Source organism: Perna viridis, chromosome 5 (genome assembly GCF_037379345.1).
Source record: "Perna viridis isolate PV_CMFRI_1.1 ecotype Kerala chromosome 5, ASM3737934v1, whole genome shotgun sequence".
In the NCBI taxonomy this organism is placed as follows: Eukaryota; Metazoa; Mollusca; class Bivalvia; order Mytilida; family Mytilidae; genus Perna; species Perna viridis.
In genome coordinates this window covers 4,579,687-4,595,155 of record NC_142449.1, presented here as the reverse complement: position 1 = coordinate 4,595,155, position 15,469 = coordinate 4,579,687, and the positions used below count along the sequence as shown (strand labels likewise).

At 32.0% G+C, this 15,469-nt stretch overlaps 1 protein-coding gene across 3 annotated transcripts in view; it reads left to right on the top strand.

The window, feature by feature from the left end:
* The first annotated feature begins 4,961 nt into the window (after positions 1-4,961).
* Positions 4,962-15,469, top strand: part of LOC148615679 (ranBP-type and C3HC4-type zinc finger-containing protein 1-like) — a 36,572-nt gene continuing 26,064 nt past the window's right edge. For all 3 annotated transcript variants that reach the window (XR_015922029.1, XM_088582167.1, XM_088582168.1), the window contains exons 1-3: positions 4,962-5,510; positions 11,846-12,074; positions 13,415-14,483. Coding sequence is in view for 2 of the 3 variants with exons in the window: in XM_088582167.1 (XP_088438293.1) it covers positions 5,235-5,510; positions 11,846-12,074; positions 13,415-14,483 (1,574 nt within the window). In the remaining variant the exon portion in view is untranslated. The remainder of the gene's footprint in view (positions 5,511-11,845; positions 12,075-13,414; positions 14,484-15,469) is intronic.

Below are 15,469 nucleotides of genomic sequence, written 5' to 3'. Positions count from 1 at the left end.
TACTCAGGCAAATCTTTCACTGTACCCATGTATAATGTTATTTTGGGGCCAGCTGCAGCCTGCCCTGTGTATGAAGACCAATGATTGCCTTGGTTGGACATTTTCATCCTATAGGGGTTGTTGTCTCTATAACATAAAGCCATACGTATTCGCATTATACTGCTACATGTGTGAATTAACAGATTATATACACCCGAGAAACAGAATATACAGAATTCCTCATCATTTCGCTTTGAGTCTTATGGCTATTACAATAAACAGTGTTAGATAGATGGAATCTTTGTGCTAAACACTGACTATGTTGGTGTAACTCTGAGTTTCATTCAGGTCGGGCCTAAGTTTTAGACTGCCATTCCACTCTGAGTGTAGTGTAAAAGTGAGAATATTTTTATATTTAAAGCACAGACCCATATTGCAACTTTACATACATGCACATGTACCCTAGGATTGCAAGAATCATTACTGGAAGAGGTATATTAATATTTGCATAAAATATGTAGAAGTAGAAAGTAAATTAAAGGTACACTTTTAAATCAAATGTATAAAAAATTGCATGTCTTGAAATATTGCATTATCCTTTGCAAGAGTCACTGAAAATTACACAAGTTACACAAGTATTCCCACTTCTAAATAATATTTCATATTAGAAAAATGTTAATTTCTATAATAACAGTACATGTTGGTAAAAAAAGACCATACGTGTACATGTATATGTTACTTTCAAAAATCTCCTCTGAAACTATGATACAGAATTCAGTGAAAGTTGGTATAACTGTTTTTTAGGGTATCCTTATCAAAATGTCCGTTTGGATTTTTGATTGGTGAAAAAACATGGCCGCCATTACAAAAAATAGAATGTAGGAGTCAGACAGCAGTTTTTGCATATATCTCCAAAACGTTAAGTTTAACATAATTCTGACATGGGGTTAAAGTGTTCAGCATGATGAGATCGTCTGTGGTCAAATTTTGGTGAAAATCTGATATATTGTTTTTGAATTCTTGCCTGTTTTGGGCATTTTTTGCTGTTTTTGATGTTATTACTTTCAAAAGTCTTCTCCTCAGAAACTACTGTACAGAATTCAATGAAAATTGGTATTACTGTTTTTTAGGATATCCTAAACAAAATGGCCTTTTGGATTTTTGATTGGTGAAAAAACATGGCCACGTCCCTAAAAATCGAACAGAGGGGTCAAACAGCAGATTTTTTTCATATATGTCCGAAACCTTTAGATTTAACCAATTTCTGGCATGTGTAAAAATGTTCAGCATGATGAGATCTGTGTTTTTTGGCAAAAATTTGTTGACCCATGTTGGAGTTATTGCCCTTTTTTATGTTTTTTTGGCTTTTTTGATGTTATTACTTTAAAAAATCTTCTTTCCAGAATCTACTGTACACAATTATGAATTGATATTACTATAATTTTTTAGGATATCCTGCACAAAATGACGGTTTGGATTTTTGATTGATGAAAAAACATGGCCACTGTTATTAAAAATAGGACAAAGGGGTCAAATACAGTTTTTGCAAATAACTCAAAAACAAAAATTCTGATGGAGAATAATGTTGTTAGTCTGTCAAGCAACTCCTGATTTTCCTGATTATTTCTGATTTCTCCTGATTTTGAGCAATTCCTGATTTTTTTTCCAAATTTTCCAGAGAAACTCCTGATTTTGACAGATTTTAAAAGTTTTCTTTAATAATGTAGACATAATTGATTTATAATGTTTATGAAATCTTTGTTAAAGTTCATTTGTTATGTAGAGCTTCATAAAAGGAGGTGAGAAAAATGGCCTATTAAGTAAGACCTTTTAGTATATTAGACCAACTTTGGCATTATATTGCTACATTTCTAGTAAGAGGGGTGGAAGGCAGCCAATTTATGGAGTTTTGTATTATTACATTACTTTTTATATAAAAAAATTCCTGATTTTCTCCTGATTTTTTTTTAGGAAAATATTTCCTGATTTCCTAATTTTTTGGACCCAAAAAGTGCTTTACAGACTGTATTGTTTACCAGAAGATGGACCTTTGCCTAAATTTTTAAAGCAATTTGTTGCCTGTTGTAGGATTTATGGCCCCTGAAACAGATTTTTTGTTGTTTTAATGTGTACAACTCTATGAAACCAATTGCAACAAAATTCAATAAAAGTTGTCAAAATTTTTTTAGGGTTTCCTCCACAAACTGATCATTTAAAATTTTTTGTCAGTCAAAAACATGGCCGTCGTTACTAAAAATACAACATAGGGTCAAAATGCTTTTTTTGCTAACTTTTCCACAACTATAGAAGAATAATGAAAATGAAAGCTGCCTTTAAGATAAAATAAACATGATATTCTGAGTTGACATGCAGAATTGAAATTATTTTTTAAGCTGCCATTTTACAACCATTTTCACCAGTTGCTCAGACTCCTTCTTCAGGAAACTACATGTTTTAAGTTGAATGGTGATGATGAAAGATTGTTCAGGGCGGCCATTTTCCTGCTAGTTTTTATACTTGTTTTGATTTCAATGATAATTGGAACTGTAAGTCTTTATAAATGTTTAAGTGTTTCAAAAACTTATATTGTGTCCATGCTTGTGAAAAGTGAAAAAGCCCCAAGTGAAAAGAGTTCAACTGGCTGAGGTCAAATCATGCTGCACTTGGTGAAGCTTTTCATTAAAGTTAATGGCTTGTTATTTTAAGCTGGATTAAATGTAGACTACATTGTAGGTAGGTTAAAATGCTTCTTCAAACATCTTCTTTGAAACTACTAGACAGGTTTTAATGAAAGTTGTCATGAATGTTTTGTAGGGTATCCTGCACAAAAATGTGTTTTGATTTTTGATCCATAAAAACATGGTCACCTTGTCTGTTTATAGAACATAGGGGTAAAGCCACTCATCTTAAGGTACAATGTATATCTCAAAAACTATAAAGGAATAGAGAAATTTTTCTTCCTTAGCTTGAAGAGCTTGACAAAAGTCTTTTTTAAGGTGAAGTTGTAGGACAACTCCTTGGCATTTTTTGCATTTTTTAGCCCATATCTTGAAAACCATAATAGATAGAAAAAAAATTCATTAAATGACATGTTCTTTTTAATAAGGCCTAAAAATGTCTTCATGGGTTAATATTGTAGGATGTTTCATTGTTAGAGTGATTGCCCTTGAAATGCAAAAAAATGAACTTGGTGAGCGATTAAGGCTCCTGTGAACCTCTAGTTTCTGATTTCCAGCTACTAGATTTAAAGAATATTATTGTATTTATGTAGTAATTCTTTATGCTTGGATATGAAGAATTTAATCAGGCTGTCAGTTTCTGAATTAAAAAGAACTCTAACTTCAGACATCTTTGCAAAAATGGAAAAAAAATGTGAATGTATTCAAATACATTAATAAAATAGATTTTTAGCAATAGATTAAGAGAAGTTTCCTGAAAATTACAACAAAGTTTTCTTCATAGTTAAGTTTTATATAAGTTGTAAACTTTAGTCTTAATAACAGATTGTACATTTTGACAAAAAAAAAAAAAAAAAAACTTTAAAAACTTTTTTTATTGTTTTGTAACTCCTGCAAATTATACAGTTTCATCTTATAACACATAAAGATAAGATGAAACTGTATAATTTGCAGGAGTTTGAAAATTCAACAGCTTACTATTTTTAACCATGTAAGAACAACCATTCATATAAAGAATTTTGGTGTTATTCAGAAAACCTAGATTATATATGGTGATACTAGTTTAGGTTAGATCAAATAACAACATACTCCAGCTGCTAATTTTTGTGAATTGTCAAAGAAGAAAACAGAGCTACAACAATTGTTAGCAGTTTCATAGTCAGTATCTAGCTTGTGCATTTCAAATTATCTAAGAACAAAGTCTTTATAATATCTATAAATCTTACTAGAATCTAACCCTGCTAACTCCCCGTAAAATGCCAGTGATTTCAAACTTAAACACATCGTTTACCTTATTTTATTTATTGTATGTTTTTTTAATAATCAGACTACCTGTGTAAAATTGTCTACCACAGTGTATGTACATGTATACAGTATACATGGACATTTTACTACAGGAAAGTTTGGTCCTCAATCCTGAATATTAATGACCCAGTCTGAAAACTTTTACGATAGTGTAGATACCATAACATATTATGTTATTTGTACATATTGCACATCTATTTAAGTAGCACTCCATCTAAGAATCATGTAAAATGTGATTCATGGTTAGAAAGCCTACATATTTTTATGTTTGATATTTTGTTTAAAATGCTCTGGTAAACAGAAATTAACATGCGGTTTTCCATATAACTCTTGTTCGGAAGAGATATGAATTATATAGAATGTACCGTTGAATTCAAAATTAAGGGAGATAACTCTCTAAATGACACTAAAATACAATAGAAAATGTTGGATTTTCAATGTGAATTATCTCTGAAGAGCAGACAGATTGGATTGAATAATTATACATTTCATCAAAAATCAACTTATTAACAGAAATGAAAATATGTAGCCTTTTTCTTGGTGTATCATATATTACAGAATATGCATGATTCTTACTAAGACTACTACTGAACACTAACAGAAAGTATGGAATATAACTGCACATGTATTCAATTACTCAACATTACCTGGTTATAGGTAACTTAAAAGACAGAAATGTAGTGGAAATATGGTTGTGTATTTCCCTATTAATAAAAAAAAACCAATTCATTATTAAGGTCAAGATTGCTTGTACAGTGTAATTTTATTTATGGATGATTTACATTTTATTAGACTTTATTTTTTTCTACTGAAGTGTGAAAATTAATTAACTGACAATTAATTATAATAACATGTTAAATTTTAATCTTTAGAAAGAAGGTAGAATAGGTACTTGTACATTTATATTTAGTCTGGTAAGACTGGCTGGTTAAAGGTTTTCCTTAACAAGGAAGGAGATCTCAACACTATTGGAATGCTTGATTTAAATAATATGTATGTGTAATATAACTGATGAAACAGGAAATGGACAGTATCTTCCTTATTGAGATTTTCCTCTATACTACTTACTGTGAGCTTCAGAAAACAGTGGTATTATTTTGGAGCTTTTCTATTTTTTAAATGTTTTCTACTTGGAAAGAGGAGCGGTGTTGTTGATATACATGCAAACAGTGAATAATATTATTATATTAAGGGCGATAGCAGGGCTAGATGATATTAAGATTTATAGATGTTATAATACATGTTAGGACATATTGTTCTTAGATATCTGAAATGAACGAGCTAGACATTGACAAAGAAACTACTAACAATCGACGTAGTTCTGTTTTCTTTTTCGATGATTTACCAAAATTAGCTGTTTGCCATGGATGTATTGTCTATGTTCCTGTTGCACATTTTGAAAAGAAGCGCAACTCTAAATTTAAATTGTTCAAACGTAAGAAGTCTGAGCACACACTTCATACAGTAGGAACATGTACACTTATGCTGTTGGAATATGAATATAAATATCCTGGTGAGATTGTCCATTTCTCCCCTGAGGAAAATCAGGTAAAGTAAACAATCTGGTGCAAAAAGGTAGTTAATTAACTTATTTGTTGATTGGATGAAAACTTAGCTGAAGCCGATCTATGACAAAACAAATTTCCATTTTCGATGTGCTATTAAAACTGCCCTGATTGAACATGTATAGTATCCTTTTTATTTTATGTTCGAATTTTAGAATACATGTCTTCTTAATTTTATATTTGTTTTTTACATGAATTGATGACTAAAGCAAGGATCAAAGGAACATTTTAGTTGTTTTATTAACCTTTTTCTGGTATTACCTCATTCGGGTGCAATCACAAATTTTGATTTTTTGAAAGGAAGAACTGGGGCCTGTGGTTTATATTTCTGTTGATGGATTTCAAAGATTTGTACCCCACTCTTAAAAACTAAAATTTCAATAGATTCGAAAGAAGACAAGACATCTCAAATCTGTGAACATGGAGGGACAAAAATTAGGGCAATTTAGAACTCATTTTTTCCATGATGAATAATTGAAATAATATAATGCAATGCCAAACTCCAGAACCAATAGTCATAGAGACATGGACTACAATCATTCAACTTGCAATCACTTGAACCTTGAAGAAGGTTACAAGGTCACGGTCCTGCAGTCATGTCAAGGTCACAAAACCAACATTTTGAAACTATCAAATTGCTATACCTTTAAACAGACAGTGGGACAGTTGTAAACTTGAGCTCAAAATGTAAACCTCATTGAGAGGGCCATTTCATAGGCTTATCTAAATATCAAGGCCTTACATTTGCAGTCATAAAGTTTTTTTACACTCTGTGACCTTTGATCTTGGATGCAAATCATAGGTCATATGGACCCAAGGTTATAGGTAAATGTCCCATGTCTCTACAACTTCTGGTCCTTGAAATATTAATTTTCAAAAATAAAGTATGATATTTCAAGGGATACCAGTACCTGTACAGTTTGATAACAAATGCTTATGTTTATTTAAAAATAAAGGTATGTGTTTTTGTTGGGTCTAGGACAAAAGCCCCCTGGATAAAAACCCCCACAGACAAAAGCCCCATCTTATAATAAGCCTAATGTTGATTTATATATATTTTGTGTATTTTTTTCCTTTTGTTGTTTGTTGCTGTTTTATTTGTATTGCATTTTTTTGTTTGTATTTTTCAGTTTTGTTTATTGTAGTAAGGTTTTTTTGGTGTATTTTTTTAATTCTATTTAGAAGTGAAAAAAAAAATGGTTTCAATTAAGTACTTCCTGATTGACTTCAATTTCAAACTATCATAATTAAAAAAACAATTATGAACATAATGAACATAATGAAAAGATCAAAGATCAAAATAAATTGTAACTACTTGACTATTCCATTCATCTAAACTTTAATACTTAGCAGGGTCATTCTTTAAAGGTTCAGTATGAGGTCAATCGAAGGCCCAGATTTGGTAATAGTATCTTGAAAATGACAATGGATGGCCAAGTCAAAGTAAATGTCAGAAAAAAAAGGGAAAAAAACATAAGGAAAACAAACATATCTTTCCTGTGTAGGGAACAACCTTGATAAAGTGCCATTCATTCATTCCTTAAGTTGGTCAGCATTTGCAATCATGATAATTTTCTTCCACATTTAATGTAATAGATCCAGGCTACATGTATAGAAACAAAACATGTCCATCAGTTGTTGTTTTTTGAATTTTTTTCAAAGGCTTAATATTTTGATCACCAGAGTAAGTTTAAACTAGTATATACATTGAAAATAAGCCAAACAAATCACCGTGATTTGCAAGTACATGTATGTGGGATTCTGTTTGTTACGAGATGTGTATCAAAATAGTGCCAAAACATTTCGTGCCACAGTTTGCTGCTTTGCTGCAAGCAGTGTGCCAGGATGGTGCCAGAACATTGTGCGCCACTGCAGCACCACAAAAAGGTTTGCAGCAAACAGTGTGCCCAGAAAACTAAATGTAATTTGCATGTGAAATACACATTTGCTGCAACTGTGTGCCAGAGGCTTGATTTTTGTATAGGACACCCTTTTGGTACACAACAGAAGTAAATCAATCATCCTAATGGTACAATTTTATTTTAACCTACTATTTTTCTATTCATAAATTACACCAAAAAATATTAATGTAATTTTATATTAGTTAGTGGTTTTCATTGAAAACTATTGACCAAACTTTACGACAAACGTGATGACTTTTCATTCAGAATTGTCAACTTCCCTTTCATCTGTGGCAACATCTCTTCGGCTCCTGCGTATGGAGTGTTCATATCACAACTCATACGTTATGCCAGAGCTTGCCGAAACTACGCAGACTTTTTGTATAGCGCTAGAACTCTAACAAATAGGCTTTTGGAAGAGAGTTATGTTGTTACAAGATTGAAGTCATCACTACAGAAGTTTTATGGCCGTTATCATGAACTCGTGGATCATTATGGTGTATCCATCAGCACCATGAAAACTGATTTATTCAATGGGTCATAGTTTTCCTTCCCTCGTTTGTCTACCCCAGACTTGACTTTTTATGAGCAACTCGGCAGGTGTTTCTAGAAAAGCACAGGACGCTTACCCTACCGGTGCACCTGGTCCATGCTCCCAGTTTTTAGTGGAGTCCGAGTTGCCCATTTACTTTTGTTACTTTGTATGTATGATTTTAGTTACTTTATGTACTTTGTTGTGTATCTCTGTTTTCCATGTCTGGTCTTTGTCCCTGGGTTACATTCTTTTGATTACCGCTATAACCTTGTTTCCTTTGATTACTCTTTCATTAAGTTTGTACTAAGGCTATCATAAAATTACTTTAAAAAACCAAAATGCCATTTATTCAATATTATATACAAAGGTTTGTTTCATATTTAACTGGAAACCACATCTCTCAACCATGGAAATATTTATGTTTGATTTCTTAAGGTTGATTAGAAAAGTGCACTTTATACAAACCTATACCCTACCGGTGCATCTGGTCCATGCTCCCAGTTTTTAGTGGAGTCTGAGTTGCTTATTTGCTTTTGTTACTTTGTGTGTATGATTTTAGTTACTTTCTTTTGATTACCGTTATAACCTTGGTTCCCTTGATTACTCTTTAAGACATACAAAACTGTAGCTCACTACTTCATGTGGAGAATGGAAGATTTTTACCAATTTAATTAAAACTAGCTCTTGTGCACTACTTTCTTGAATGCTGGAATGTAATGGACAAATTACAAGAATTTTAATTAGATTGGATGTTAACTGTGTCACCAATGGGGAGCTGCTTCACTGTCATCTTCCTTTGGGGTACCTGCTTTTTGTAATCTGTAACTCAATATGAATAAGTCTTAAAACTAATATTATCCAATCTTTGCACAGTTTTATATACTTATTAAGGATATGGTACCTCATGTAATCCCTGTATGCAGAAATTTGATTAATTTTTTCCTACATTTTTAGCATGTTTAACATTTTTTGTTACTTTATGTACGGTACATATACTTTGTTTAATCTATAACCCCCATTAAGCCAATATTATTCAAACTTTTCACTATATTTATTTACATAATAGTCAGTGCAAGTAAATCAATTACTAGTATACTTTGAAGATGTACATTTCCTATTTCGAAGAAGTTTGATAATTTTTCCTTCATTTTAGCATGTTTAATTTACTAAGTAATAAATTTCATCTTTACAGGACTTAGTTATTGCAGTAATCAAGGGAACCAAGATTCTAGTAGAAATTAAATGAATATAATTCAGAGATAAAGACCAGACATGGAAAACATACAAACACAACATAGAAAATAAAATAGCCATAATAATACATACAAAGTAACAAAAGGAAATGAGCAACACGTACTCCACTAAAAACTGGGAGCATGGACCAGATGCACTGGTAGGATAAGCATCCTCTGCTTTTCTAGAAACACCCGCCCAGTTGCTCATAAAAAAGTCGTCTGGGGTAGAGGAAAGAGAAAAGGAAAACTAAGACATGTTGAACAAATCAGTTTTCATGGTGCTGATGGATACACCGTAACGATCCATGAATTCATGATGACAACCATTAAAGTTCTGACTTCAATCTTGTAGCAACATAACTCGTTCCAGAAGTCTAATTGTAAAAAGTCTATCACGATATAAAAAGTCTGAGTAGTTACAGCAAGCTGTAGCATAATGTATGAGTTGTGATGTGAAAACTCTATACCCAGGTACTAAATGGATGTTGCCACAGATGAAAGGAAAGTTGACAGTATGCAATGAAAAGTCATGTTTTTCGTAATATTTGTTCAGTAGTTTTCATTTACCAAATCAATAAAGTATTAAACTGGAAAATGATATATGTACATATTAATATATTAAATAACTACATTATCAAATCTCCAATCTTAAATTCTTTATGGTTTGGATCAGTGAACCATCACTTCGCTATGGTGCAGGTGGGAAGGGCTATCACTTTACATTCATTTGTTCTACATTTGTAAAAAACGCATCCCCTATGGCTTGTGAAATTATTTGGACAACTTGAATACCAAGGTTTCATAAGGTATTAATATTGCTATTGCAAGTATTGTACTTACATGTACATATAATGGTACAAAAAAATGAATGAGAAAAAATAAACTTACTTATTTGATGTATCATTTGGAAGTTGAAAAAAAAATTAATATTACATACATGTAAATGAATGGTTTTAGAATGAAATATATGATCATAACTTTTTTCAACAAATAGTATATGACCTGCTCATCATAACTAAGAGGGTATTCACAAAAACATATGGTTGTCCTATAAAATTCACTTAATTTTTGCCTGTAATTTACAGGTGGAGGACAAATGGGAGTGGATACCTTGGGGTATTCCTTAGTTGTCTTTCTCAGTAAGTTATAAAGAGTAAAACAAGTTCTGATGACGCCACTCTAATATGGCAAAACAAGTTGATGAATAAACCTATCACTAGGTGGCACTGAGAGTGTTGTTGTCTTTAATTCTGAAGTATATCATGAATGATTAACTTCATGTATAAAGTTATTGTCTCTCACAACTTAATGAGTATATGCCAATTAGATTTCTAAAAGTACATATAATGATAGATTTAGGAAATTCTACATGTAAACTTGCTTGTATGACATGAATGAAATCTTTGCTAAACTAGTCAAATTTTTATTGAAGTAATAGTTGGAGAAATTTACATTATGACCACAATAACTTGTGATCATCTTATGGTATTGCATTATCATTGTCCATAAACATTTGGTGTCCAAACAATAACTGGAGTTTATTCTTTATGAAATTCTTATATTGATTATTGGGTTAAGGACCAAAAAAGTACCAGAAACAGGTATTTTCCTTATATCTAGACAAGAACTTGAGTAAAATTATAAACTTCTATCATATAGTGAAGTATCACAAAAAGGAGAAGGTTGGAATGATTTTTTGAGATTTTTATCTTAACCATTTAGGAATTAATTAGCAAAAAGGGGGCTTGAAATAGGCATTTTCTCCTGATGCCTTAACAATAAAGTAAAAGTGTCATACATCAAAAGGAAAGCCCCATGCAGGTCCGAGTGTCAAAAGAGTAGGCTCACAGCAGTGTTAAGCTTGTCACAAAAGGAGACTAAATAGTGCTTAGAACCCTGACCGGGGACCGGGGAAATATTGCTACTTGGGCATTAAACACCAACAATCAATTCATTTAAAATTGTCGACCCCATTATTCTTGTGTCCTATCCCATTTTACATTTAATGTTCATTTTATTACTGGACATTAATTCAAAATGGTTGCATCCTATTCAAATGGATTTTATGGATATTGTTGCATACCAGGCAAAATCGAACCTTATTGATTAAAAATATCTAAAATACTTCTTTCTCTAAAATGGGGACGCAACTTTGCTTGTGGACCCTGATGCATTTTGATTTTCATTGATATGGCCTGTTGTAATGACTATCGGTGTACCTGGCCTTGATTTGATCTGTTGTTTAGCCTAAATCAATTTTCCTTGCCTTGATTTAGGCTGTTTTCAATATCCCTTTACTTGATTTGCCTATTACATTTTATTATTTCAGTAACCCTTGCCTTGATTTTGCCTGTAGTATGGATTGTATCAGCATACTTTTCATTAATAGTGACTGTATCAGTGTACCTTGCCTTAATTTGGTCTTATTTAGACTGAATCAGTATTCCTTGCCTATATTTGACCTGTTATATGGAGATCTCATTGTCATTTTCCTGATTTAGCCACCTGTTTGACCTATTTCAGATATGCTTATTGAATGCAATGTATCACTATCTCTTGCTTTGATTTGTAGACTGTTTAGAGTCCCTGTCTTTGGCCCATTCTAAAGTGTGTTCTTATATATAACCAGTGTTTTATTGTTTTCCAGACACCCGTTTTACAGTTAGATCTCAACAGAATAGAACAGAATACCTTGCAGTATGTTGTACAGGAAAGTAAGCTTTGGCAAGAATTCCATTTGAATGACAACGGGAAGAGACGTTCATTTGTCCTACAGTTTAACAAAGGTGTTGAATTTGAAGAATTTAACAAAAAACTCCAGTCTGTTACAGAGTTGCTTGAGAAGTGTAAAGATAATAAACTTGTAACAAATAAAAGTAAGCTACAAAAATAATTTTATTTCCCATCTGTTATATTTATACTCCCTGCTGAACAAGTGGGTGGTACAAAATGTATATTGGAATCTCCTTGACCATCCGTCCTTCAGAATTACTTAGCAATTATCTTAGCTCCCAGTTGATAAATTGATTTCAAGTTTGGTGTGTGGCTTCATATATTTGGGGCCTACATGGTTTGTGACTGGGTGCTGTCAAATATCAACATCCTGGTACTTTATATGGAATAGTAGAGAAATTTAGTCCCAAAAATATTGACTCCCAATAAATGGATTGATTTCGAATTTGGTGTGCTTTCATACAGATAGGGCATATGTCATAGGGTATGCCTAGCACAACAATGCCTGCAGCTTCATGTTTAATCCTAGTTGCTTGTATGATTTTTTTTCCTGCAAATAACCTTCTCTAAACTGGTGTGGCAGACATTTATAATATCTAAGGTTTGTTTTTCCCTTGTTTTGGCTTGTCCAGAGGATTAGTATCATTTTAAAGGTCAGAAGGTAAGTTGGTATATTGTATTGGTACCCTTAAATTTAATACTAGTACATACTTAAATGAGGACTGATTTTTTATGCTTGTCTTTATAAAAGTTTTTCTTGTTATCTATTGTCCTTCCATCTTTGATTGGTCACACTTTGTTTGTTTAGTCAAAACATTTCTACCAATATTTAAGGAACTTAAGTGAACTGTTCATGTAAATGTGAGTTCCCTTTATCTTGAAGTAAATTTATAATTTTATTTTAGGTTTTTGAATTAAGTAACAGACTATTCTTACCAAAATTGCATGATGTCCCTTTTTTTGTATATCTTGCACTAATTATCATGAACTTGATTAAATTGTGTATTTCTGTTGATTGTCATCAATTTTCTAAGTTTCAGGATTCTGTTCATTAAAAGATGGGATTTCTCCAAATTTGTACAGTAATTCAAATACACTTCCAGTAACTTCATTGATATATTTGGCCTTTTTCAAAACTACCTCATCCTTTTTTATTGGGTAAATTTACAATATTTTTCTAAATTTAGAATTTTCGAATAATCGTACAAAACCTTGAATTTGTAGTTAAAATGTAAATTTTAACGAGGATGTCAAGAAAAATGATTTTAATTAATGTAATTTTAAATAGAAACTTAACAAATTGGAAGAAAGTTGATCTTTTTTGGGATTCTTTTTTTTTAAATTTTTGACATTTTGGGTAACTGAAGATATTTTTACACTGTATATTACAAGTAACCAATAGAATTAATAAGACTTGTTTAAAAAAATACATCTATATTAAAAAAATCTGTATAGAAATAATAAGGATATGTTTTAATTTCAGAATACTTTTTAGTTGGTTATAAAACTATAGAATCAATTATAGTTATTGAAGAAAAGGATCTTCATGGTGATTTAAGAAAAATATTCAGTGAAACATCGTTTGGATCAGACACTAAATTAAATGGATTAGACAGCCAACTGAATGGATCAGACAGCCAACTGAATGGGACTGACAACCAACTGAATGGATCAGACAGTCAGCTGATTGGATCAGAGGGTGAACACAGTGGTCACTCTAAGTCTTCAAATTCTTGCGATAACAACGACAATTTTGTGTCTCCCCCTTTTTCCCCTAAGCCATATAACACATTTCCGCAGGCCAATTTATTTCGAGTTACTGGCTTAGACAAAGTCTTAAGTACTACAGAAAGACCCAGATCAGAAGAATCTGAACTATGTAGAGAAGAGAGGATTCGGAGACAAATTTATGGATCTTTATCTGAGCCACCAACATTGAATTCAGTTCTGAAATCTGATGATCACTCATTTGTTATTCCTGATAATCTCGTTCAACCATCTGAACGTATCTATTCCAGCCATGAAAATGGTGAAAATCTGAAAAGCTGGGAAATATTACACAGCCTGAATATAACAGAAATAGATCTAGGTGATCAGGTAGAAGACCGCAGTATCAATATAACTGATGTAAGAGGTCAGGTAGAGGGCGATACTACTATTAAAGGTACAAACTTGGAAAACTTTCTTAATTTACAAGGCACTATATGTGAAAAAACTCTTAAAGCCTGTAATTGTGATGAAAGTGTTAACTTGGTTGAAAAACAAAGAAATATAGAAACTGACCTAAAAAAATTTAGTCAGGGTCCAAAGTTCATACCTGTAGTCGCTAATGACAGTAGCTCATGTAAAGAAATTGTGAATGGTTCAGACACTATGAAGGCAAGGCAAGAATTAAATGAATTAAAACAAACAGCCCAGCTGCTACAAGCAGCCATTAACGAGGGAGATAGGGAGAATGCACGACAGTATGCTGATATATTGGCTTCAAGTCGTGTCAAGGTGGCTGTCAATGTTGATGAAAACAGTCTCAAGACAGATGAACAAGACATCAAGTAAGAACCATTGTTGTATAATGTACCACTGCCTGTCTGACTTTCTACGTATCTTCTTTAGTTGGAGTATTTTATTTATTTTCATAGAGTGTCTGTAATAATGAAAGTCTGGACACTCTGTTTTTCATTGTCCCTATTTTTTATTCCATGGTATTTTATACACAATCTGTGAAACTGCTGTTTACTCTCTATAGAATAATCATGATCATGTTGTCTGGACATAGGATAATGCACAAAAAATGTCATGAAGTGAAACATTTACATAATTTCAAAATGCCAATGAAATTTCTTATAATGCTATGAACATGTTTTGTTCTAATCTTAGATCCACTTATTAATATCAGTTAAGATGAACAGTTAGACTATGAATGTTTGAATTAATCCACATTGATACATTGGTAGTTGATGGTTCTATAATATATTATGGGTTTTTTTTCAAGATTAACAGTTAATGAAATCAAATTTTGTTGCAATTTATTTTCAAAAAACAGTTGACTAAGGAAAACATAAAGATGTATTTTCTGGTGTCATCAGTGGATAAGAATGAAATAATTAGTGTTACCAAGTGCTTTTTGGTTTTACATATTAGAAGTTAGAAAAACAAGGATAGTATATAGATTATTTCAGTCAATCAATATCTCTCCTTTTTAGCTTTTCTTATCACTTGGCATCTGTCATCGTCACCATCATCCATCATTATCTTTTCTTTAATAATCTTCTCCTCTGAAACCACTGAACAGAATTTGATAAAACTTGTTGACAATCATCCTTGACATGTGTAGTTCCAAAATTATATCCATTATGGTCCCTCACCAAAGAACATGGTCACTGTAACTATAAATAGAACATGGGGGTATTACCATATTTTTTTGTTTATATCTCAAAAACCAGAAAGAAAAGAAGAAATCTGATACATCTTGGGCTCTTTGGCTCGAAATAAATTTTGGCAGTTTTTGCCTATTATTTAGAAAACAAAAGCAGATTGA